The sequence below is a fragment of the Salminus brasiliensis genome, chromosome 1, assembly GCF_030463535.1.
Source record: "Salminus brasiliensis chromosome 1, fSalBra1.hap2, whole genome shotgun sequence".
Taxonomy (NCBI): Eukaryota; Metazoa; Chordata; class Actinopteri; order Characiformes; family Bryconidae; genus Salminus; species Salminus brasiliensis.
In genome coordinates, this window is record NC_132878.1 from 58446469 (window position 1) to 58474383 (window position 27915).

At 40.3% G+C, this 27915-nt stretch overlaps 1 protein-coding gene across 5 annotated transcripts in view; it reads right to left on the bottom strand.

The window, feature by feature from the left end:
• The window catches only part of pak5 (p21 protein (Cdc42/Rac)-activated kinase 5), an 84390-nt gene that overhangs the window by 9193 nt on the left and 47282 nt on the right, over positions 1-27915 (bottom strand). For all 5 annotated transcript variants that reach the window (XM_072683359.1, XM_072683373.1, XM_072683366.1 and 2 more), the window contains one exon: positions 4578-5405. In XM_072683359.1, coding sequence (XP_072539460.1) covers positions 4578-5405 — 828 coding nt within the window. The remainder of the gene's footprint in view (positions 1-4577; positions 5406-27915) is intronic.

Consider the following 27915-nt stretch of genomic DNA (forward strand, 5'->3'; position numbering starts at 1 on the left):
AAAATGTCTGTTTAATGGTTAATGCTATATTTTTGGTAAACCCCCTGAATTAACCCCTTGACACTCCAAGGCTTATTACACACTAAAGTGTATTTTTCAGTAGCTACAGGGACTTCTTGTGGGGCTTGTCTGCTTCATTTTCAATTCACTGAGGTGGTGAACTGAGACAAAATGATAAAAAAATGTCACTGCCCAAATACTTGTGAACCTGATTTTACATGCGGTTAGAATCTCATCAGAATATATTCTGGATTCAAATGGTATGAAATAACCAGATGTAAACGGAGTGAGTGGGACGCCACAATGACCCATCCGGACTGGTGAAAATTTTGTAATGTAAGAGGTACTTCAACACTACAGATGTTAATACATTTAAGGTGTTAATTCGGTACTGGAGGCTTTGCTGCAGAGAAATGTTCTCTAATGACAGATAAATCAAACATATTTAGGCCACAAGGCAGCAATAATACTTCCTAATTATTATCCTAAGACGACTTTCAAAGCCTAATTTATCAAGGAGCTGTAGCTTTCCAAGGGAACACCCACCACAGCTAATGCGTGGCAATTTTGCCAATGCAATTTATCAAGCAATGCTTCAGTGAAGCCCCAAACCAGTCTAACCGATGTAAGAATTTGTCCTCTGTTTCTTCAAAGCCTTTGCTGGAGTTTCTAAACATACAAAATGGTACAAATCTATAAAGAAAAGCATATTCACGCCACTCTCTGTATGTAGAGTCACCTGTGGCACTGGAATAGAGACATGCCAGCTCTGATGACTCAGCACACTAGATGCAGAGTTAGCGAATGACTACTGAAAACACCACAACCTCTATTAAGCACCACAAAGAGTAAGATCTGAGCTGCATAATTCTTAAGAACTTGGATCCATGTTGTCTAGTAAGTTTGCATCAATGTTTAATAGAGCAATTAAGTTTAAGTTTAAGCAATTATTTAAGTTAATCAAGTAACTGTAAAAGCCCCAAGAAGAGATTTGCAAGTCCTCACAGAAAGAACAGTTTGTATGCTGGTACGACAGGAAAATCAAAACCCCCATATCGCCACTGCCAAGAAACTGCATAAAAGTTTGAGTCAAGAGGTTGGTGCACAAGCACACATATCAGCCAAACATGTGGCAGAACTGCAATGCATAAAAGCATTCAGATATGGGTCAGCAAAAAGGTTCCACAAGTCTGTCAGCCAAGAACAGAAAGCTGAGGCTGCAGTTGGCAGACCAAATGACCAAAACTACAGTTGAAAACCTAGTCTGGTCTGTTGAATTTCGATTTCTGCTGAGTCACACAGATGGTAGGGTCAGAATTTGGAGACAACAGCATATATAAACATACACACACACACATATATATATACATATGAATTGCTCTATATCTGCAAGGGGTCTAACAGAAATAGACAGGAATTTCTTTCAGTTTTGCTGCTTTTTTTAACAAATCTCATAAGACACTTCCCCTGCCTCAGTGGGGTCAGGATGGGAGGTAAATGAAATTACCCCCACCACGCCCACCCAACACAAATTCAGAATGACAGGACACGGATAGTCCTTTTAAATGCCTTATGATGAGCAGCCCAGTGCAGGGAGGCTGGTGCAGCGGTGCTGGGTGTTACAGCAGGGCGTGTAATTACGCCCGCGGACTCCTTTAATCAATCATCGTGTGCTGAAGCGCTCACGGGACAGAGGATCCCGGGACCCCTCTGCGCGGGTGCAGCTATCGTTCTCCAGCACCGCTGGCTGGCTGTCAGCCAGGGGTCTCCTGATCCATGTTCGTTAAACGCACATTAATCTGAATTTGGCAGTGTAATCAACAACCCAACTGAACTGTGAAATTGAATTCCGCGGTGGAACATCGTGCGGCCGCTTTTATGCAAAGGCTGCAGAAAAGGAAAGTGCCGCAACATCAATTTGTCACAATGAGCTGCGGCTCTTATTCGCTGTGTGTGTGTGTGTGTGTGTGTTTCCAAGTCCCCAAGCTGTCCACTTTTATACAGAGTGGCCCACAGCAGCAGAAAAAAACCCTTTGTTCACTAAAAGACCTGAGCTAAGGATAGATGTGAGTTTATCACAGGTTGAGTATCGAGATGAATGAGAAATGGTTTTGTAGCTCCATAAAGAGCTGTAGTGAATCCTTTTCATATTTGAGCTAAATCATATACCACACCTGACCAATAAATAACTGAAGACACTCGGTTAACTCATGTGGATGATGAGTTAGGACTTAAAAAATAATAAATAAATAAATCATGACGAGACAATTGTTTTCAAAGGAGCCTTAGGCAAGAAAAATGAATTAGCACACAGATGTTGTTTTTTATTGTAAAGTGTAACTAATTTAAATAAATGTATTATTTAATAACACAAGACCAGGCAGGCCCAGTTTTGCTGGACCGCCATCGGCTGCAAAGCATTTGTCACAGAAGTGTCACTATTATTTCACTAATGAATTTCATTCATGTGGGTCCAAATTGTACACCCTTATTAAAAGTTCTCACGAGTATTTTTAACTTGTGATTGATATCCTGTGTTTTCGAAAGAGCGCAAGAAAAATTTAGACCAAATTTAGACCATTAGCGAACATGGTCATTTTTACATGTGCTCTATGAGAAACAGAAATGAAAGCCAGTGTTTTAGGTGCTATGTAGTGCAGTATTTTGGGAGCATTGGGCCATCTCTCCTTACACAGTGGGTTAACACTGATTAAATAGTGTACGTCAGCAAAAGTCATCATATTTGAAGGATACGCTGTATTTCATGACAAAGAAGCAGCAGATTTGATAAACACTGTTGCATCAGCAGTTGACAAAAACTGCAGTGCCCAGCCACAGACCACTGTATCTTAAAAAAAGTTTAGAATAAAAAGCCTTGCACTCAATCAACATATTAATCTCTCCTTCATGCAATAGAATATACACGTTTTAGTTTTTTTGGCTTTAAATATTGTAGATGTTGAAAAAATGATTGTCCCTGCCCCAATTAGACATTCCAATATGGTAGTTCTGCAAATACATATCTCCAAATCTGAACAGAAAAGCGCATAATTGTAATAGTGTAGATTAAACACAGGCCAGCGCACCATTCTACAAATTGAATGTGACAGAATATGATTTAAAAAAGACTTCAGCATATTAATAAATAAGCAAATATAAAAAACACTATGTATTATTAAAATATTACTAAAATCTGAATAATTTCCCCAATAAAAGTGCAGTACTGTATTCACACAGCCAATCTGGGCTGTAGTGTTTAAATACGCTAAAGCTCTGTGTTCTTTACACAGGGCCTCACCCCCTAGTCGTGAATGAACTGCTGTTATCGGTGAGATTGCCAGTGTTCCGTTAATTGATTTCTGCACCACTCTCGTAAAAGTAATCTTGTGTCTTTGGCAGCCCGGCTCCCTTTCAGGGCAAGTAGATTAAGCAGTGACATGAGATCCATCACAAAGCCAGCACTGCAGAGCACGAGAGCATTCCGGCCTGCGGCGAGATGCGACTTGGGAGATAAAACACTATCTATGCGTCCTGTGGGTCAGCGGGGTCAGGGTGGAGGCAGGGTAAAGTTAACGGCCTTCTGCAGGGAATGTACAATAATATTCTAATTTAGTGTGAAATCATTAGCCTGTGTGAAAATGGATTTGTAATGGATTTGGGTCCTTTTCTTTAAGGGTTGTGCTGCAAAAACCATCACATTTACACCTATCAGCCTTTTCAGCTTTCAACAGTTTAGCTTAGTATTAATGCTAAAGTTATACGATGTGTTTCAGTCTGGACTGCTATGTGAATGAGACACAATACAGGGCAGCAAATTAGAGCAGAGCTCATTTACATATCAGGCTTGGAGGAACAGTAACAAAACGGGGTGTTTAATTCCAAAGAAATTAAGAGAGTTTGGAAAACTGTCATGGAAAAAGAATTACGTATTAAATAACTGTAAAAATAGTAAGTATTATAAGATCATAATTAAAATAGAAGACAAATATAGAAGTTTTAAACAATTAGGCTGGGGTAGAGTTACTTTAATTGTAAATTAGGGCTGTGTGGCATGGCCAGAGTACTAGTATTACAGTTAAAATGCAACATTATAATGCAATTGCGATATACCTTATAATATAATCAATTGCAGTAGTAAATCAATAATATGGTTTAAATACACTTAGTCTTAATATTTACGATTTGTTGAATGACATAAATTGTATCCTTAAATCATCAAAATACACATCATACAGAACATGATTAGTCAAGATGCTCACAATACCTCACAGCAACCTCCTACAATATCAATGCTAAATATCCCCTCCAGCTAAAACATTCTAGAGAGCCTAACCCCAAACTATTAACTCCTACAGATAGCAAGTAATTCTTACTATTACTACTACTACTGACCACGAGAGATTTTGAGATTTTATCTCAACATATTTTTGCATTGTGTCACCACATTCTGCTGAACATATGTTTTCAGACACTGAGCATGATCTAGACACGACTGTGCAGTTGCGTCTGAGTCCTGCCTAAAACACACCTGACATTCTGAGATAGAGGAAAGACAAAGAGATTGATGAGTGGGTTACCTTGCCGATCATCTGGGAAGCAGAGGTGTTTTCGGAGAGCCGAGGGTAGGTGTAAGAGCTATAGGGGCCCTGTGGTGCAGCCTTGAAGGCACTGATGCCGTAGGGCAAGCTGGGCTCCTGTAGGCCCGAGCCTGATCGTGAACGCTGGCGGATTGCCGGCTGGGGGCTTGTCTGGGAGATGTACGATGACTTAGGCCTCTTCTCATAGTCGTCCCTCAGGCCAGGGCCGTAGGCCCCGCCGACCCAGTCTCCATCCTGATAGCTCATCTGCTCGCTGTGCAGAGAAGCCCTGGACGGCGTTCCCAGGTAATCCTGACTGGACCCTCCAAGAGAGGCCCTGTAGTAGTCCCTGCTGCCTCTGGCACCCATCTCGTCAGCAGACAAGTGCACCTTGCTCTCCAGGTAGGCGTGGTAGTCTGGGGGCATCTTGGCGTAGTCCGAGGCCTTCTGGGGCATGGCATCCGGGTAGAAGGGGCTGCGAACGGGATGGCCGTTCTGCTTGACAGAGAAGCGGTAGTGACGCCCCACAGCCCACTCGCCATCGTAGCTGCCCTTATCCCGGTACGGGTCCAGTGAGAAGTCCCTGTTGCTGTCCAGGTCGCAAGAGTAGCGGGCATAGTAATGGCCAAAGCCGTTCTCCTCCGGGCCACCGCTGCTGCTGGCGTTAGCCGAGGCAACAGAGGGCTGCTTGCTGGAACCGGCCTGGTGCGCTCCTGGAGGGCTCTCCTTGCGCAGAGAGTTAGAGCGCGTCACAGAAATGCTGTCAAACTCCTCCAGCAGGCCATTGATGGAAGCATCTTTGGGTGGCCTGTTACCCCGCACAATGGTCTAAGAGAAGGAAAGGTGAGAAAGAAGAAGTTGAGAGACACCGCAGAGCTAGGATTAGGTGAATCCTTCTGCGCTATGTGAACAAAAAAGTAAATACAACTTTTTAAGCACCTTGGACTTTCCTCAGAACAGACCACCTAGCAAGCCTGTTGCTATGCATGGTCATGTACAACCAGGGACGTGTTCAAGCTTAAGCAGGCTTCATCAAAAAGCAGTGCGAGAATTCCATCACGGCTGGGCTATAGGGTGTTGCGTTTTGACAGCAAAAAAAGAGATTACCATAAATATCAGTAGGAGTCTGACAAGAACATGCTATAGTAATGTCAGCATTTGGCATGCTGCAGCCCTGAGCAGAACAGATTTCTTTGAATAGCCTAAACAAATGGAGGCTCTGCTCATCCCATCCCACCCTTGCCTAAGAGCATTTCACAGCTGTGCCATGACTCATACTCAGCTTTCTCTCTCAGCACAGGCATGTACAACACTGAGCCAAAAAAAAAAAAACTTTTTACCTTCACAGAAGCAAAGCGTGTGTACAGTATCACAAGCCTAAACCATGCAGTTAATTGTCCTTTTTTTGTTTACTGTGAGCTCTGTGACAAAATCAACTGAACAAGCACACACATAGAGTGGCTAGAAATAGAATAACTTATGCTAGCCCTGTCCTGTGACTTAGCCTCGCGCAGCACCTCACCTTTGCTGAAACATGTAGCCACAATGAAAAAATGGCCTCTTGCATACAATTCCACCACTGCTATTAAAACAATAGACTGCACTTTTGTTGCATGGTTTAGGTTATCTGTAAAAATGTACGCAGTCCAGTCGTATAAGTGGAGCAAGTGCATAGAACTGATCATTTAAACAGCTGCTGATTTAATACAGGTTTGTGTTCAGTCAATGTGTTGTGGCTCTAAATAAACTGTACAAAGACAGATTCATTCTGTAAACTGTCCACATCTTTAACAATGATCCAGGATGCTAGGGGCTATTGATATCACTGTAAACTGATGCAAAATTATGTACGATAGTACCACCCCAGCCCCCTTCCGGGCCCCACCTCAAACCCATCACCCACTGTTCACTGTCTACTCTCTACTGCTTAATGGTTGTACAGTCTATGTAACAATGATTTGGGGTAGGTTATTGTACTGTGTTGTGTATATTCTTTTGTCTATTATATAGTGCTTTTATATACTTTTGTTATTGTATTTAATAGCTAATTGTCAGATGATGTTTCTTTTTTCTACTTACATGTCTGTTTATGTTTTTCTGCAATATGCATGATCACATACAGAAAGAAAATAACACGATTATGATGCCATTATGAAAGAGAAGGAGGAAAATAATAAAACTAATCATAACAACAGTAACATATATAAATATATATATATATATATATATATATATATATATATATATATATATATATATATATATATATATTTTTTTTTTTTTTTTTTTTTTTTTTTTTTTTTTTTTTTTTACTGCCATTTATCTGATTTGATAGCAAAGGATAAGGTCCAGTCCTGCATACTGAGCTGTATAATGTGTCCAAAGAGTGGTGGAACATTGATAATGTTACCCTCCTTGTTAAGAATTGTACATGTAACACTGTTAAAATTCTGTGATCTTCTGTGTTCATTTGGTTGGAAACCAAAATATTGCCAAACTGTTTTAATGATAATTACTATTACTATTAATATTACCATTAGGGCTCCAGGTACGACGAATTTGGATCACAATATTATTCAGCAGCCAATAATGGTTAGTTTAAATGTACATTATTATTCAGCTTAGAGCCACGTCTTATGCAAAGGTTTGGGCACCTTGGCCAAAAGACACATTTAGTTTTAGATTGATTGAGAAGTCGTAAACAGTCTCTGTAGTTAATTACATAACATATAGCAATAACATAAACAATATAAAAATAAACAAAAACAACTAAATGTGTATAAGACTGTATATGCCAACACATGCCCAATCAAAATGGTGAGTTGTCTACCTTGATCTGAATCTTCCTACCTCTGCATTGGATATACATTCCTGAAGTGAAGAATTCATTTTAAAGAATCCCTTACAAAAACAAACACAGCATGCCTATAGTGACCTTGTAGGCCAAGGTATCAGAACACTGGTGTGAGATGTTGGTCAAGTGGAACTGATGGTGGAACAGTCCATTGAACACACGTAATTTAAGTCCCAGGAAAAAATCATTGACACTAGTAGAGTGAAATTGCCTTTCTGAATCTTATTTAACAGCCTGCACAATAAATGAATGAGAGGTATAGGGTATATTTCCAATTATATGATTTTATATCTGAATCAGGGCAACATGCACATGCATGAAAGGGCCTGTGTACTGCGTACAGTACTGTGCACAGAGCACATTGCAAAGCATGTTCACCTGACTAGTCGAATGCCCGTTAGCATCAATCTGTCTCTGAGGAGCGTACAAAAAAAAAAAAGTGCTAAGAAGGAGGCAGCATTGTAATTGAAACAGAGGACCCATTAAACATTTATTGACTGCTGTAACTCAGCCAGCATGGTTGATGTGCTCCAAGTTTTATTTTTAACACACAAGTTTATAAATCTTTAGGACAGGCCAGTCACCTCACAGCAGTGCCATTATGCCAAGACCTATCCATCTTTATAATATCAGCATTACTGACTGCTGGGGTCACTCCCTGACCAAAACCCACTGTATGAGTCTGAGACTTCAGACAGACATTCATCATATATCGAATAGAGCAAAATCAATATAAAATTGTAGAGTTACAGATTTACTGATATGATTTTAAGGAGCTTAAAAATGATGTATATTGATCATATATAATATAATATATAATGGAATATTTTGTTAATTTAGTTCAAAAGTGCTTAAATGACAGATGTAATAAGAGTTACCAGCCACTGAGATCTATCCTTCGGATGAAAAATTGATGCTTATACAGTGGTATGAAAAAGTTTGGGCACCCCTGATAATTTTAATGATTTTCCTTTATAAAATGTCTGTAAATCACTTCTCAAATATCACTGTGTTCGTCTGCTATATGATATATTTAACTAAAATTGCTGATCTTAACAACCAATTATTTATAAAGGAAAATTATCAAAATGATCAGGGGTGCCCATACCACTTTTTCATACCACTGTACATAATAAATAAGTATTTGGACAGTGACAAAAATCTATGTAATTTTGTTTCTGTACACCACCACAATTGAACTGAAGTCAAGTCGAGAACACCAATGGAACCGGATCACTGGTGTTTACTGCTGTGTTTACTGCTTTCATCAGTCCTGCAGCATTTCTTTAGAATTTTAGCTCTATACTTCAGAATTCATCCTGCTACATCTATCAGCAGCCACATTAAAACACTACTAACCAGTACCATTGACAGGGCCTCCACCATTTTTAACAGATTATGTGGTATGCTTTCCTTCTCCATACTCACTTTAATCTTGCGTTCATCTCTCCAAAGAATGTTGATGGCGAACTGGGCAAGCTTTTAGATGGTTTCTATCAGTCCAGTCTGATCTTAAATTTTACTAGTGGTACTACTACCTCCTTGAAAGAGTTCTTTTGTGTACAGGGCTATACTTTCTGCTCAGATTCAATCCAATGTTGCAAACCTGATGACTGAACGATGTATGACAATGCTTCACAGTGCAGATGAATAATGACCTAAACGTGCAGTGGTAACAGCCTTAGAGCTTCTTAAGGCAAATAAATAAAATGTTTTTAAATGACCAAGTCAGGCACCTGACCTCATCCAAGCAGAGCAAGTTTTACTTACTGAAGACAACCCAGCTGCATTCATAACATAACATCTACAATAATAGACACTGATATCTAGTTGAATGTGAGTTGTGACATTGGATGATTAAAATTTAATATCAAGACAATGTCTAATGCCAATGTCAATTTGACGTAGAATACTGAAGACAGCTGACATTGATTTGTTGTTAGGTTTAAGTCATGGTATTAAGTAACCAAATCCCATCTTCTTCCAAATGTCTAAATACTGACAATCAGTCATGAGGTATAGAGACTAAAAGCCAATCTTGGGATTTGGTGCCAACCTTATCATTATTTTCAACTGAAAATCAACGCCCGTCCAATGTTGATGGTTGACGTCAAGCCAACGTTGTTTTTTTTAACTGAAAATCAATGTCAAATGTCCGAAGACTAGCACAATCTGAAATCTGAAGGCCAAATGACCCACAAACAAGCAGTAACTGAAGGCCTGCCAAAGCATCTCAAGGAAGGAAACCTCTAAAAATAATCACTGTATTTATATTTAGTTTGTCCAACTGTTATAAATTGAGGGTCTGTGCAAGAATGTCTGTAATTGTAATGTGTTTACCTCCTTAAATTAAGGCTGAAGGTCTAGATTTCATTGCTTAATTACAAATCCACTGAGGTGCTGTACAGAGGCAAAATGACAAAGATTGTGTCACCGTCTAAATACTCATGGTCCTGACTGTAAGAACAGGATCACACATTTTCTGTTTAATTCAGCTGACTCTTAGCACGAGGGCATGGAGTGTTTATTAGCGAGGAGAAAAGAAACTAGGTCTGGAGTGAAAATCAATAAGCACGAAGGAGCACAAAGGGAGAGAAAGAGAGGGAGAGAGAGAGTGGTGGAGAGAGGAAGGCAGGGGAAGGGGCGAGGTGAGGTTAATTGTGTGCCAAATCAATGTCAAGCTCCAGAATCCAACTCGGCCTTGGAAATCTGCCCATTCGTTTGAATTAGGTGATAGTTGTAGAGTGCCTGTACTTCTTCCCCTTCTATTCTCTCTCTCTCTCCTACCCTCTCTCTCTCACACCCCCTCTCTCTTTCCTCTTCCTCTGGCTGCTGTGACAGGAGCCATATTTCACCAGAGCGCGTCTTCGGCCTGTCCCACCATGATAAGACGTAATAGATCTGCTCCTGCCCCAACGGCGCTGCCGTCTCAAGGTAAAGTGAGGGAAGGCATCGAGGGAGCGAGGGAGTGAGGGAGCAATGAGCAGGAGGAAGGGGGAGGTTGATGGGAAGAGCCGGAAGATAAGCGAGGGATTAACCTTGGACGTAATGAAGTGTATGTGTGGGGGGGTGTAATTAATGACTCCAGTAGAGCTCCACACCGCTACCTTTCCTTCTGCTCTCAGGTGAGGAACAGAGAGCAGCTCTGAGCGCACTAGGGCCATGCCACTGATTTTACTTCCAATCCAGTACCAAATAATATAAAGGCCTGCATCTCCATAGGCCAATAATTATACTCTTAAAAGTCAATAATAAAATAAAAATAAAAAATAAAAACTTTGTGATAGCCTTCACTAAGCTGTCCAGTCTAAGCCTGTCTGCGGCAAATCGGCAACTTATTATTGTAAAGGTGAGCTTAGAAAAAAGAGAAAAATGCAGGTATAAACTGATTAAAATGACCTACTACTGTTGCAGCTGTTGGATGTTGTATTCACATTGTGCGAATTTCTATTACTTTTATAATTATTATTTTTAATGTTGATTTTAATGTATTCTTCTGTTTCTTACAGAGGTTTAGTCCTACTGCAGTACTCTGCCACTGCCACAATGTAGGTTGAAAACAACTACAGCAAACTTTTTAGGCAGTTTTTCATTAGCTTATACAGGAGCATTCGCTATGTTTTAAAACCCAGATATAAGTCTGAATAAGATAAGATAAGATAAGATAAGATAAGATAATCCTTTATTAGTCCTACAGTGGGAAAATTCACAGTGCCACAGCAACAAAGGGATGGCATGACACTCAGATGCAAATGTAGATAAATTAAATAAGATATACACAATATAAATAATAGAAGTAAAAATATATATACAGAATAATATTAAGAAGAAGAAGAAGAAGAAGGAGGAGGTTCTCACACAGTTTCCAGTTCATTCCACAGCTGTATGTTAGACCACTGGCAGTTTCACATACAGTGTTTTATTTTTATATTCGATGAAATGTTCCAATGAAAGCTATTAAAATGACTTGCCCTGCTCCACACTGAGACTGCAAGCTTCAGTGACATTAAAGCAGAAAAAAGCACTCTTGCCCCACCTTCTGGTGACAAACACTCAGTGCATACTGACTGAAGGGATGTATACTGTAGTTTCTCACACAGGTTTGCTAACTCAGCAAAAATCAGGGTTACCAGATCCATTAATAGCTTCTCTTTCTAAACAGATAACTATATCTCCATTGCGCGACTAAAAATAGACTGAAAACGCTTTGACATTTGTGCTTCAGAAAATAAAGTCTGAGATGAGTTAAACTCAACCTTCACACTACAAGGGTTAATAATCTTTAAAGGTCATTCACAGCGGGCAGTAAAGCCTTCTGAAGCGTAATATTCAAGTCTGCATGACCTCTTAGGAGAATTACTGTCCTACTACACTGACTACAAACAGATTGTCACACTATGTACCTCCTTTTTGATAGAAATGATAGAAACTCATTCCACACTTACTTCCTTTGAAAATTAAGGGGTTTTTCCTTTTGCAGTAAGGTTTACATTACAGAAATAGGAGAATGCATGACAATAGCAATATACTACTGACACCATTATAAGAGCCATTGTTAAACACAGTGCTGATTATGTGCTGTTTATAAGAGCAGAATTACTGTGGGAACCGCAAACATGATTGTGTCTCGGAAGAGGCTCACCTGCACAGCACAGAGCCGACAAACTGTCTCCTAAACAGCTGCAGTGGACACTAAACTAATAAAGCACGAAACACATCTTTAAAGCTTTAAAGCTCTTCACCATATTACCCTTCCAAAACTGATTGTAAATCTGCCATACGTTTAAAGCGTTTTAGGCCAAAAGGATCTATAACAGCCTGTCCAACATGCAGTACTTCTCAGTCCATCTATTTGTCTAGGTATTTTTTACCCGGGCTTAAGCTAATGTGTTGCTGTTGCAGTAAAAAAAAAATCCTGGAACCCAATTTTATTTGATTTTATTTTGAAATGATCTACACATGCTCTTCAAGAAAATAGGCCCCGAGGACACTATCCTTTTGTACATCCCTGCGAGCATCTGGCTTTGAGGTCATCTATTCAAGACGATCCAGAAGGTGTCCAACAAGCTAATGTGGCCAATTCTTTACTTACAGCATCAAGCTTGTTTTATGATAGATTTATTTTTATTCTAAGAAATATGCCGATGTAAATTTTACGCTCTCTTTTCATTTTCTCTCCATCACCTCAAGCGCTTACTATCAAAAGAAAGCACTGTAACACCATTTCTGCAAAAATCATCCATGCAGACATCTAATCTGGGTCTAAGCTGTTTCTGTCTATGGAAGGAATGAAACATGTTGCACTAGGGTGGTTAACCGATGAGTTCCAAAACCTATACAATTAAATACCCATGTATGGGTAGAGTTCTGAGGTCAGGAAATAGAATTAGCTTTTAGTATTGCTGCTACGAGCACCTACGTACTTCTTTTTGTTCCCTTTCATGTTCAGTATGACAATAGTAAACTAATTCTAATTGGAATTATTGATAATTGTGCTACGAACATGCTACAAGCAAGCTAACACTCCTGCACTTTTCACTGAAGACTGGCAATCTCACCAAATTACTTGGGAAGTGGTAGGTGTGGTGGTCCAGAGATTTTGGCAGTATAGAGTTTTACACTGAAGTTCTGGGCTTGTTAATAACACTGCTTTAAGCTTTACTTTCATATTAACTTGATGTCAGTTAATCAGTGACAGTGTTGGTGTATATAGCAATATTCATATTAGGCCTCCATAGCAAACTCATGATTTAGTAGAGTACACGCACTGATATTTGGAGGATCAAAATGGGACATTTCTGTTGGGATTGGATGTTTACCAAAGTGTGTGACAACAAACATTTTGAGTGCATTCATATGTGCATTCACTAAATGTGGCTTATAATCAAAGAACATTTTTGGGCATGATGCCAGATACCAGATGAAACAAGGTACTCAGTGGTGTACCCCATTTCTAGAGGTAAAAGGAAAGTCTTGCTAAAGCACTGGTTGTTTGCCCTGATGCTTCAGCTAAAATAGGGCTCAGCAGACATAGGTAACCCACCAACCTCATGAAGAACTAACTTGCAAAGACAGAGGGTTGAATGTTTCTAAATACAAAACTCCCTCAACACTTGAATTCCTTACTCATTAAAAACACAATGACTTGGGCAGTAAGCACTGAATAATAATCATTCAAATGTTTATGTCTTTAAAATGTCATGGAGTTTAAGAGTTTCCTTAAAATAATAATAAAAAAAAACTATTTTCTGTATTTGTAAGGGTGTAACAATGGGTTTGACACCATTTCCGATTCCAAGATCAAGATCCAATTTAGTTTAAGTGCGTCTCTAATTCTTTTATGAGCTCTAATTATAAAGAGGGGAAAAAAGGAAAGGAAAATACATAGCGTGAATAGCGTGAGCCCATGCCACTCACCCACCCACATTACTTTAATGAGATGCATCCAACTATGTCCACAGGGTAACTGGAGAATATTAGAGAATGCTGGGTTGATGTATAGTTGCCATCGAAGTTATTCAACCCCCTTTGCAAATTAGGTTCATTAGCAAAATGTACAAACTTTCACCTGTTTGCAACAAACCAATCAAACAAGACCGATTTAAATAGCTCAACACGGCTAATAGAACAAGTGCTGTATCCACATTCAACACTAAACAACACTTTTAATGACACAGCAGTCTCCCTGAATAAAATTCCTTAGGAGCCAACTTGTAAAATCAGGTGGTAAATAAAGAGCTTCATTTGTTGCATTGGGTGTGAAGATAAATCACATCAAATGCCTGGACTGGTTAGGGGTTTGTTGATGATGAGAAGAGTCAAGTTGCCTGTAAACAGACAAGACATCAATGCCTTGCACAAACAAGGAAAAGGATACAAGACATGTTTTAAGAGATACCGCTGGAAGCTGAGTTCACAAGTTCAGAGACAAAGGGACACTGGCTACACTACCTGGACGTTTCAGAAGGAGGAAGCTATCACCAGCTACCACCAGGGTCTTGAGGAAGCAGATGGTCAAAAACCCTGGAGTGACTGCAAAAGAGATTTTGTGGCAGCAGGGGCTGATGCTTCAGTTTGCACAGTAAGCACTGATGGTCGGAAAAGTCGTCTCTAATCTATTTGAAACTCTATATAACACGCAACAAAACAAGAAGGTTTGAGATTCTGGGAATCTTTGGGTATCTTTGGTGGGATTTGCAGAAGGAGGCAACAAACCCCCTGCCCAGATTCCTCAGGAATTTCTGGCTTTGCATCACGTTAGCAGCAGGTCGTAACAGCAGAAGGCTGCTCTACTAAGCACTAAAGACGCTTGTCATGAAGGAGTTGAATAAGTCTGAGACTGCATTAAAAGTCATTAAAAGTATCCTTTTGTGTTGGAAACACTTGTTCTATTAGCCGTGTTGAGCTGTTTAAATTGGTCTTGTTTGATTGGTTTGTTGCCAACAACTGAAATTTTGTACATTTCACTAATGAACCTAATTTGCAATGAGGGTTGAATTATTTTGACTGAAACTATATTACAGATGTATTATTTGTTCTTTTATCCAATGTTTGGTTTTGCCTCATATGCACAATCTCTGAGCACTTTATTAGGTATACTATACTACCTCAAAGCAGCCTCGATTCCTTGTGGCATGGATTCCACAAGTTGTTGGAAGCATTTCTTTGACATTGTGAGCCATGTTGACATGACTGTGGAAATTCCCTTATGCAAATCTCCCTGTTCTATCACATCCCAAGAGTGTTCAAGAGTGGATTCAGATCCAGTTGCTGGGACTGGGTCATGTTCATGAAACCAGTTTAAGATGACGTCTGCTTTGTGACATGGTGTGTTATCATGTCAGACATAGTGGCTAGAAGATGGATAAATTGTGCTCATGAAGGGATGAACATGGTCAGCAACAATACTCACATGGTTGTGTAGTATTCAAGCAATGACCGGTACAGATCCAAAGTGTGCCAAGACAACATTGCCCACCTGATGTGGCCTTCTGCTGTTGTAGTTGATGTGTAAGATGCTGTGTATTCCAAGATGAAAAAAAGCCTAGTAGGCTAGTTGTAGGCCAGCTGAGACACACATAGTAGAGTCAGAATTTGGTGCCAAACGCATGAACCTATGGACCCAACCTGGTTTCAGTCTGGTTTCAATAACCTGACAATTCAGTGTTCTTCAGTGGTCTTCGCAGTCACCAGAACTGAATCTAGTAGAACACCTGTACTGTGGTAGAACAGGAGATTCGCAACATTAAACATCTGCAGGAACTGTGTGAAGCAATCATGCCAACATGGGCTAGAGTTTTAAAGGAGTGTTTACAGCATCTTGTAGAATCCACGTCATGGAGAATTGGGTCTGTTTTGAGAGCAAAGTGAGGCTCTACCCTGTATTAGTGTAATGTTCCTAAGAAACAGCTCAGAAGCATGCATTTCACAAAACTCCAAAACTAACATAAAGTACATATTTACACTTGTTTACTACAAATGACCATGTATCTCATACCCACACCAGCCAGCAGATGGCATCTCACAACAAGCATTACTCTATTATTTCTCTTGATGCCTCAAGATCTCACGCTATCATCCAGAAACTGAATGATAATAAAGGAGGCAATGATGATGCAAAAACGTTTTTATGGGAATGAGAAAATATTTTCTACTCTTTTAAAGCATGTGCTGTATGTAAGGGTGTGGGTTGATTTCTAAGATGAGAGGGAGAGTGTGTCACTTCTGTTTTACCCACTTTCCACTAATATGATGCAGTGAGAAGCCTACAAAGGTTTCTATGAAAGCTGGCAAGTGTGAGACCTAATTTTCTGATACTGTAACTCATTCCATTCTTAAGTCTTTAACACTCTGGAAGAATTAACCTGCAAAATATTACACAACTATGAATGTATTTGCAACTGAGTTATTAAGATTAAACTGTATTATTACTAGGGCTTTCCCATTTAATAACTCAATTACAAGAACTACTTCATAAAAATATATACTTTCACATGGTCATCACATGAGTGATTAGGAAGTACTTATGATAAATAATGCATACTTGAAATTCTCTCTCTTACATTGGGAATCCACCTGTTTATATTCATTATTCACCTTGTTCCTTGCATATTTACAGATTTGTGTTATTCTTCATTTCGGCTTTTGATTAAACTGATTACCTGAAAAACCTGCCAAAAACAGAAACAGAAAACAGAAGATTACCAGATTCTTAAAATACTTCACAGTGACATTATCCTCAGATTAATTCATTATGACTGGGACAATTACACAGTTTTTCTTGATATGCTGCCCTGCTCCACAGTTCACAATTTCAAATCAAGAGTTCACATTAAAGACTTTCATTTAAGGATATATGCAGACATTTGAGTTTCACTATGTTGAAATGTCATACTTTTTACAGTCCCTCTCTTTTCAAGGTACCATGTGGTTTGTGACATTTGACTTTTGACAGGTTTTTATGAATTCTTAGATGTGTTTCTAGGCCTGCTTCTAAGCTTTTAACCACCTTTGGAGTCTGTAGCTCAGTTTGACAACAAGAGTTGTGCCAATAGAAGTTAAAGAAGCTATTATGAAGCTGCAAAGGAAGAATACAAACCTTGGGATTACCAAAATCAACTGTGTAGAACATCATTAAGAAGAAAGAACGCACTGGTGAGCTCATTAATCATAAATATACGTGTGGACCAATGAAGTCCTCCACTGCTGAGGGATCTTCACTATGCTAAAGAAAAATCCTGTCTGTCCTACAGTTTAGAAACAGCCTTCAGGAGGCGGGTGTGTATTTGTCAGAGACTACTGTTCACAGAAAACTTCATGAACAGAAACACACAGGCTACACTGCAAGATGCAAACCACTAAAAACAGAAGGGCCAGACTCCAGTACGTAAACTTAAAGGAGCTGCAGAACCCTGGAAAAAAATCTTAAGGACAGATGTGACCAAGACTAACCTGTATCAGAGTGATGGCAGGAGCAAAGCATAGTATATAGGTGTATAGGATCCCAAACATACTGGTAAGACAAGACAGGTGTTTTACAAAGTAAAAAATGGACAGGATCTACTGGAAAAAAAAACAAGTCCAGCAAGTCCCAGAAACAAAAACGAGCCGAAGATGGGTGCATTAGAGGTCTGGTGAAGCAACACCAGAGAAGATACTCCGCACCTTGTGATGTCTATGAACCTCAGACTTTAAGCAGTCATTGTAAGCAAGAGATCTGCAACACAGTTGACACATGACTGCTTTACCATACCTCACATCACTGTTGTGTCCCAAATATAATGGAGCCCTGAAATGAAGGGGGCTGTGTAAAAAGTATTGTAATTTCAATATGGTAAATCTAAAATGTATGTATGTAATACCCTTAAATAAAAATCTGGAGTGTGTACTTTAATCAAGTTGAATTTGGTATATTTGAAGTGTTGACCAGAGGAGCAGAGGAGCATACCAAGAGACCTTCGAGCTTCAAGTACGGCTTGCCAGCTGTCCAGGCTTTTTTCTGTCCTGGCACCGAAGTGGTGAATTGCGCTTCCCCTGGGTGTCCGAACAGCAGAGTCACTCGCTGTCTTCCAACACAGACTAAAGACCCACCTCCAAGAATACTTGAGCGAAGTGTAGTGCTGAGTATCGTGGTCTTCATACTGACTTTTGTATTCTGTAGCGTCTAAACTTAGAGGCATCTTTTGGATCATAGTCCAAAAATTAGCTAAGAGTATTTATTTTCTGAGTAAACGCTTTTGTAAGTCACTCTGGATAAGAGTTTCTGCTAAATGCCTTCAATGTAAATGTTGTCTCTCATTTACCCTTTATCCCACTGTCACTCTGCTCGTTTTGTCTAATCAATGGTAATCCCTGTCTCGCCTCGACTGTCAACACACCTGTATTTCATTGTTTTGGTTCTTCTATACACTGCACAGTGTTCTCTTTCACTGACATCCTGCCTCTGCATCTCCGCCGAGACTAAAGGTCGTTATGTGGGTTAGCTGGATGACAATCCTGCTGTTCAGCACTAGGGGATGCTGTGGTGTCATTAATGAAATCCTCCAGCGGCCTGAAAAGAAGAGCAGGCTGTTTCTCCTGAGTCACTGTGGCCTGTCTGCTCTGTTTATCCTCCACACTCTACTCGGGCCACAGACGGCCATACTGCAGCCAGCACAACCGTCAATGACAGCTTTCAAAATAAGCCTTGCAGCAGGACGTACAGCATGTGGCTGAACATCTCCATAAGCATCATGGGATGCACAGAACTACACAACAGCATTCCTGGATGTGATCTCATTCTCCATATTCACTTTGAATCAAAACTGTGGAAAGAGTTGCTGCTTGGCTTTAAACAGCTAACCTGCATCAGTACCGCAGGTTGGAAAGGGGGAGGGGAGTAGAGACAGACACAGGGGCAGAAAGACAGAAAGGAGAGACAGAGAGGAGAGAGATGAGACACAGACAGAGAAACAAGGGGAGGGGGGCAGAGAGAGAGAGAGAGAGACAGAGAGAGAGAGAGAGAGAGAGAGAGAGAGAGAGAGAGAGAGAGAGATATGGAGGCAGAGCAAGAAAGATGTACATATAAATACATACATCAGCCATAACATTAGAACCAGTGACAGGTGGAGTGAAAAACACTATCAGTATCTTCCTCTACAGTGACATCTATCAAGGTCTGGGATATATTAGGCAGTAAGTGAACAGTCAATTCTTGAAGGTGAAAGGAGGAAAAATGGGCAAGCATAAGAACCTGAGTCACTCTAAAAAGGGTCAAACCGTGACGACTGGGTCAAAACACTGCAAAAGCATCAGGCAGGTCTTGTGGGGTTTTGCTGGTTTTCATTGGACAGTACCTACCAAAAGTGCTCTGAGAAAGGACATGGTCAAGGACAAGGTCATGAGCACCTAAGTCTCACTGATTTGATTCATGGAGGCCCCACCTCACAACTTACAGGATCTGCTGCTACAATGTTGGTACCAGATACCACAGGACGCCTTCAGAGGTCTTGTGGAGTCCATGGCTTGAATACTCAGATCTGCTGTAGTGGCACAACGTTGGCCTTTTCACTCTTAGGCAGTAATGCCTAATCCTAGTGGTACTAATGTTATGGCTGATGAATATTCATATATTGCCATTTTGGAGACATGAGATTTTTGTGTGACAGCAACGGTATACACACCCATACACACACATATATGTATGCAAATATATGTACATATATAAATGTATGTGTGTGTGTGTGTGTGTGTGTGTGTGTGTACAGAGAGAGAGAGAGAGAGAGAGAGAGTCAGATGAGCATAAACAAAAAACAGAAATACAGAGAGAGAGAGAGAGACAGAGAGAGAGAGAGTGTTAAATCAGTGTGTCTGATTTCGCCAGGCGCTGCTTTAATTCTTCAAAGGCATTCAGGCAGAAACCGGGGATGTTTCGAGTGTTTGTGTAAGATGTCTGTTTGAGAATGCAGGCTTGCAGGCCTGTTACACACATATGCACAGGGAAAGAGAGAGAGAGAGAGCGAGAGAGAGAGAGAGAGAGAGAGAGAGAGAGAGAGAGAGAGAGATGGGAAACAGCAGTGACATGACTACACACTTCTGAATGCTCCGCTTTTGTTTTCTACAGAAAACATGTAAATGAGAGCTGGATCTGCTAAGACCTACACATAACGCTGAACACCCGGTGAGATAACGGACATCACTGTGTAGTGCTTTCAGCAAAACACTGACCCACTGACCACAGACGCTATCTCACACCATGCCTCCACTGTTATGAGCATACTCTCTCTCTCTCAACCTCACACACACAAGCACACAGATAGCCACTACAATAATCCTAACAGCTCTAAAGCCAGAGTTCAAGCACTGAAACCACTGAGCACCCACACACAATCACTTGTTTTTATATCTTGTCTGGACATGTGGACACACATCTCATTTCATTGCTGCCAGAACAAAACCTTGTATCTGCAAAAAGGTTCACAGGGGAAGGGATAAAAAACATAACTTTCAATGGGAGTTAATGGTCAGATCTTATTCCAATATATATATATATATATATATATATATATATATATATATATATATATATATATAACAATAATTTATATATATATATATATCTCCATATATAAACATAACTATTAAGTTATGGTTATGAGTAATGGCATTTAGCTGACGCTCTTATCCAACTTACAAGGTTACTCGTATTACAGAGGTGGGCCAATGTAGTGTTAAGAGTCTTGCCCAAGGACTCTTATTGGCAGACCCTGCATTAAAAATTAGATTATTTTGTGGAAAAATAAATATATATACCAGCAGTTAGAACTAGCAGACTACCACCATCCCATTTGTGCAAGCATCCAGAGACAAAGAGCGACTAAACACGACCAGACTGTAATCCTCTGGTGCCACCAGGCATTGCCATCAACAAAAAAAAAACTCTCTACCTTGAAACAGTTTTAATATGGCCATAATATCGAAACTAGACTAGCTAAGGCCATGCCAAGAGCATGCAAGGTGTGAGCTTGCTAATCACAATTACCAGTGTCATATTGTATGGTAAATAAACGATGCCAAAATGTTTTACACATACAGTGAGTCCAAGAAGTATTTGATCCCTTGCTGATTTTCTTCGTTGGCCCACTAATAAAGACATGATCATTCTATACTTTTAATGGTAGATGTATTCTTACATGGAGAGACAGAATATTAAAAAGAAAATCCAGAAAATAAATCTAAGGAATATATATTAATTGATTTGTATTTCATGGAGTGAAATAAGTATTTGATCCCTTAGTATTCATTAGCAGTTCTGGCTTTTACAGACCAGTTAGACACTCCCAATCAACTTGTTACCTGACCTGAAGCCACCTGTTCTCACTAATCACTTGTGTGAAAAACACCTGTCCACAGAATCAGACAGATCACACAGATTTCAAGTCTCCAACATGGGTAAAACCAAAGAGCTGTCACAGGACCTCAGAGTCAGAATTGTTGACCTTCACAAAGCTGGAATGGGCTACAAAAAGATTAGTAAGGTGTTGGATGTGAAAGTAACAACTATTGGTGCAATTATCAGAAAGTTTAAAGAGTATAACATGACAATCAACAGACCTCGGCCCGGTGCTCCAAAGAAGATTTCGCCTCGTGGGGTGGCAATGATGCTGAGAACAGTCAGAAATCGTCCTGCAACCACTCGGCAGGAGTTAGCAAATGACCTGAAGGCAGCTGGGACCACAGTTTGCAAGGAAACAATTGGCAACACTTTGCGCAACAATGGATTCACATCCTGCAGTGCCCGAAAGGTACCCCTGCTGAAGAGAGCACATGTGGAGGCGCGCCTCAAGTATGCCAATGATCATTTGAAAGATGAACCAAGTTATTGGGAGAAGGTTTTGTGGTCAGACGAGACCAAAATTGAACTTTTTGGCCTCAACTCCACCCGCCATGTGTGGAGGAAGAAAAATGCTGCCTATGACCCCAAGAACACTGTGCCCACCGTCAAGCATGGAGGTGGAAGCATAATGTTTTGGGGGTGTTCCTCTGCCAAGGGTACAGGGCTACTTCACCGCATCACTGGGAAGATGGATGGAGCCATGTACCGCACAATCCTGAGGGACAACCTCCTCCCCTCTGCCAGGGATCTGAAAATGGGCCGTGGTTGGGTCTTCCAACATGATAACGACCCTAAACATACAGCAAAGGCAACAAAGGATTGGCTCAAGAAAAATCACATTAAGGTCATGGAGTGGCCCAGCCAGTCGCCAGACCTCAATCCGATCGAAAATCTATGGAGGGAGCTGAAGGTCAGAGTTGCCAAGCGACAGCCCACCAACCTTCATGATTTAGAGAGGATCTGCAAAGAAGAGTGGGCCAAAATTCCCCCTGGTGTGTGTGCTAAACTTGTGGTTAACTACAACAAACGTCTCACCGCTGTGCTTGCAAACAAAGGCTTTGCCACTAAGTATTGAGTGTGTTTGGCAAGAGGGATCAAATACTTATTTTCCTCATTGAAATACAAATTAATTAAAATATATTCTTTAAAATTATATTCTGGATTTTTGTCTTGATATTCTGTCTCTCCATGTTAGAATATATCTACCATTAAAAGTGCAGAAGGATAGTGTCTTTATTAGTGGGCAAACAAAGAAAATCAGCAAGGGATCAAATACTTCTTGGACTCACTGTAGACACTGTTGTTCATCACACAACGTGATGAAGTTTACTGGATATTCACGGCTGGACTATTACAGACTGACTGGTCTTGTTTTGCAGATTTCATTTGATTTCATACACATTTCATTCCAACCTCATATTGTGACTGCCTGGATGACTGAGAGGTATCAGGAGGTCCTTATGCAATCTTGTGTGTCATGTAACATGATGTATTTAATGTGATGTAAACAAACATTCTTGTTTATCACTTTCTGTGTCTTCATGATCTATATTAAATCTGTGGTATAATTACAGTAACATACAATGCCAATATCTCATGGTACAGTACTCTCTCTCATGTATTATTATGTAAGTAGTTACTGGATTAAAATGGTATACCCCTTAAGGGGTTCAACTGCACTAACTACACAACTATTAGATTCACAGTAGATGGCATTTCTAAAAACAAGTCAAATTACCATATTCATTACAAGGCCAAAAGTATGTGGACACCTGTACATGCTTCATACCTGCACACCTTCTGAAATCAAAGGTATTAAAAAGAGGTTTGTCTCTTATTTGGGAAGGTCTTACACTGGATCAGAGGTTCTCAACCTTTAGCAACTAAAGGTTCACCAAAATACACATGATTTGACCAACTCAACTGTTTAGAATGTTTAGAATGGCAATAGGAAGGAATTCTTTATGATCAAAATCAATTTCATTGATTTGCACTGAAGATGCAAACAAAACTATGCAAAACTAGCCAGCTGTGTTGGTTTTGCCAGACCAATCGACAAAGCTTGACCTCAATGTCGTACCTTAATAAGGTTTGGTTAATTGTGTTTTAATTGCAACAAAGTTTTGTGGTTAAACTGACAATAAAACAATAACAAAATGGCCCACTAGGGGGCCATAGCCCACAGGTTGAAAACTACATGTGATACTGCTGTGAGCCTTTGACTGCATTGAACCTCAACGTTTGGACACATAAATCTGCCACGCTGTACTGACTTTTTCTTGTGGATTTCAGTTCCAGTGGGGTGGTGTGGATGGTGAACTTAGTGTGTGTAGTAATGCACCGACTCTGTGTTAATGACACACCTGCGATGGCTTGGGTCTTCTTTCCTTCTGGGTCCAGCTGCTGCCGGCTCCAGTGGCTGGCCGTGCTCCGTCTGACCGGCCTGGGCCAGGAGTCCCTGCACCTGCTGCCCTCTCTCGCGCTCTTGCTCTCTCTCTTTCTCTCTCTCTTTCTCTCACCCTCTCTCGCTCTCTGTCTGCCTGGCCCGCTTCCTCTGGCCGGAGGGAGCTCCGTCCGTTCACATCGTAACTCACCCTGTGCAGCTGTCGCTCGTACCGGGTTAGAAACTCAGGCCTACTCTCAGGTTTCCCTCCCATCACATGCTCCGCTACTGCTCCGCAGCCGGCTCACACTACCACTGGCCGAGGTCCAGGGTCTGTCAACACTGTACTACAGTGGGACGTGCCTCAACATGCAACTCCAATCACAGCCACTGTCACTGATACTGTGCTGGCACCCTGTCAGCACAAAATACCCTGTGTGTGGCTTTCAAAGGTACTAGAATCATAACAGCATAATGCCAATGTGCTAAGCTGCCTTAACATGAACTATACTGCCATTCAAATGTTTAACATCACCGCTCAAAGTTTGGAACCACTGTTTATAACTATGTATCCTTCATTTGACTGCGGACACATGCATAAATACTCATTTGAATATGATGCTACAATAATAAGGTGCAAGTAATCTGTGCAGAATGAGAAACAGAGCTGTAGTTAAGTCTAAAATGAATGTATAACATGTATAAGATCCTGTACTGTACAGTAACAGTACAGATACAGTATATTATATACTATTTAATAGTTATTTCCGCTCCCACAGATCTTAAACTACTGAATAAAAAAGCTAAAATTAATTTTTTGTGTATAATCTCTCTATAAACACATGACAACATTAGAACACTAAAACTAGAACTATAAATTCCAATATAACACCACAGATCACTGGCCATATGTTCTTTAAATGAACCATCCTCATCACAGTGCTAATGCAAAGCTAATGCACTACCTGAAACCTGCCTTAACATAGCCACCTCTGAGAGCAGCACACCAACCTCATCAGGGCAAAGCTTGTTCTTGCTCAATGCTCACTGTCATCTGCTTCACACTCGTCTGTGCACGCCACTTAAACAACAGTAATCTGGGATTCAGAAGAAGCGCTAACCCCGAAGGCCGCATGAATGGGTTTGACACTGCCGCCCTTTAAGTAAAGCGAGTAAAAGTGAGTATCGTGTAAGCCAACAGTGAAGCGCAGGGAGGATTTGCTCATCCGTGGGAACGAGCCGAGTGCTCATGCGCTGGACACGGCTTGCTTGCTTTCTCCTTCTCTGTACTCGCTTACTACCTCAGTAACCGCACACAGACAGTCTGCTGGCCGGGGAAGCGAGCCCATCATTCATGTGTCTCTGCCACGAGCGGAAAAAAGACGAGAGGGCTAGCTGAGCGCTTTCTATAATTATACACAGCTAATACCCAGTGACTCACACCACGCTCCTAATAAGTGCTCCAAACAGCCTGGTAGCATTAATATTATTGCACAAAAGAAAGAGACAGTCATAGGACAGTCACTGTGGGATAAATATTGGGGTATTTGGAGATTGGAATAAGGGATTTTAATTTTATGTCCTAATTGAAGGGCAAACATTTTTATCTTTGCTGTCATTTGACATGTTTTTCACCTTTTGACATTTTGATATTATAAATATGGGGCTTTTCATCGTGTACAAATGTCATGATGAATGGACCAATAGAAATGCTCCAAAATGACCTGGAATACAATATTTTTACATCAAACGTTAAGAACGTTTTTCCTTCTTTTGTAAAGTTTGGAGGGATCGAGGTTTTTACATGACAGCAACAACATGTTGTGTTCATTAAAGGCAATACACTGAGGGTGCCACACACTGACCAGGGCGCATCAGTTCAGGGCGCATCAGTAAGTTGCTCTCATCCAGAACAACTTACAAACGTGCTTCAGTGTTTACTCAGAAAATACAGTAGTAGCTAGTTTGCTAGTTTGTATTAGCTAGGATCCAAGAGATACCTCAAACTAGGTGCTGCCAAATCCAGCAGTCAGTATAGCGACACCAATACTCAACATATACTACACTTCGCCCAAGTACTCTTGGAAGGAGGTGAGCCTTCAGTCTTTGTTTGAAGACAGCCAGCGACTCTGCTTTTCTGACACCCCAGAGACGTTCGTCCCACCACTTCGGTACAAGGACAAAAAAAAAGGTTCTGAAAAGTCTGGAGATAAAGAGTTGCATTGCTGTTGGCCATCTCTTGTAATAGTCTAAGCAGATCAGAGGGACAATAAGGAAGGTGATTAAATTAGTCTTGTCTCTTCAGAAAAAAAATTAAACACTGCCACTATTAAATTCAGCTAACCCTCAAGCTGCACTTGTGTTTCTGCCTGCCTTAGGAGATATATCTATGTCTAGGCCACACTATGACAACATGCAGGACTGATTTCCATAATGCTGCTTCTGAACACCAGATGCAGGAACTAGACCAACTAGACCAACTAGATCCAAACATAAACAACAATATGAGTGTACTTTATCTCTATAGAAAACCTCCCAATAAATATTCTAGCAGATTATATTCATATCAGAAATATTTGTACTGACCTTGTGATCACATCTACATCATTTTGCCACTGTACGCGCCTGTCAGTCTTTAGGTTTCCAGACATTCAAACAAGAGAAACAAGATTCTAGTCGTTTTTATTTTGTTGTTGTTGTTGTTGTTGTGTTTCATTTAGCCTAAATCCCTTTTTTTTCACCACTGTTTATATACTGATGTTTTACAATCATGAACTTTCTCAACCCCATGCCCCCCCTCCCAAAATTTCTCAGCATTCATATTTGACCCCTATGTTTGCTATAATGACAGTGGGCACTTGATCGACTGGTCGTCTGAATTTGAGCTTCAACAGAGGAATAAGAGTAACCCCCCATGACGAGGCTTATTACACACTAAGGCATATTATTATTAAGGGGTTAAAACACTATGACTGTTTTGTTCACAGGTTTTAACATGGTCAATGTCATAAATATGCAGAGCAGAATCTTGAATCTTTTTTGCTTGACTGTTGTTTATGTCTAAGGTTGAATAAATAATGTGGTTGAAGTCTTTTTGTTCCCATAAGATGTGTTTTAATATATTTAATTTTTCAGAGATTTGATTAGTTGTACCTGTATCAGTAGTGCCACATTTCCAAATATACTCAAAAATTATAGGTGAATTTTTCTGCACTAAATCCAACTTAACAAAACGCTTTATGCTGTCCTTGTCATGAATCATGCTTCTGATGTGCTTTTATGGGCCTTTTCGTGACAATCACAATAACAAAATATTGCTACATTCCCCACCTCTAATGAAATATACAGTCAAGATAAAATTTCCTCTAGTCTAGCCTGAATCTGGCCTGAACGAATGACCCACTTTAACCAGAAACCAGTGTTTACTTCGGCCTTTTAATCTACTCTTCTCTGTTAACTTCACTGTCAACATTAAAAACTCTGCTGTCCACAATTTACTTTGATATGTAAAAAACATGATCTAGCAGACATAGCATATCATCACATTTCACACCTCGGTTCTCTTGTTAATCTGATTAAACAAATCAATAACAAGCCTTTAGAGATCTGACTGAGCTCTGAATGTGTGCACAGTCGCCCAGAAACTCATCATAGTTTACCAAATAAGAAATATGGTATCTCACTCTTTTACATAAAGATACTCTCTTTTAAATAAAACAGCAACACCCAGAGAGACCCAACTCCAGACACACTGCTATATTCTACTATGCCCAATGTGCAGATTAAGCTAAAATGGCAATTCCTCCCATTTTCTTCTAAATGTCATACATTAGTTGTTGAGATGTAAACAAGTCATTAAATGTACACTGTATGGATACACTGTACACTGCTCATCCATTGCTTCTTCTGAAATCAAGGGGCTACCCTAAGATTTTCCCTAAGAGCACTGCATTCAGGATTTGAGTTAGTAAGGTCAGGATGTTGGATGATCACCACCCCACCTCATACATAACTCCCCAACTCATCCCATTAGTACTGGATGGAACGTCATCATTCCAGAGAGCACAGTTTCACTGCACCACAACTCAATGCTGGGGGGCTTTATACCTCTCTAGCTCATGCCCCTTCTATTGGCAATAATTTTCTGCAGGGACTAGATATTTGTACATCTATTTCAGCAAATGCGACTTAAAGTAGCCAACTACAATGCATTTACCCAAAAGGGTAC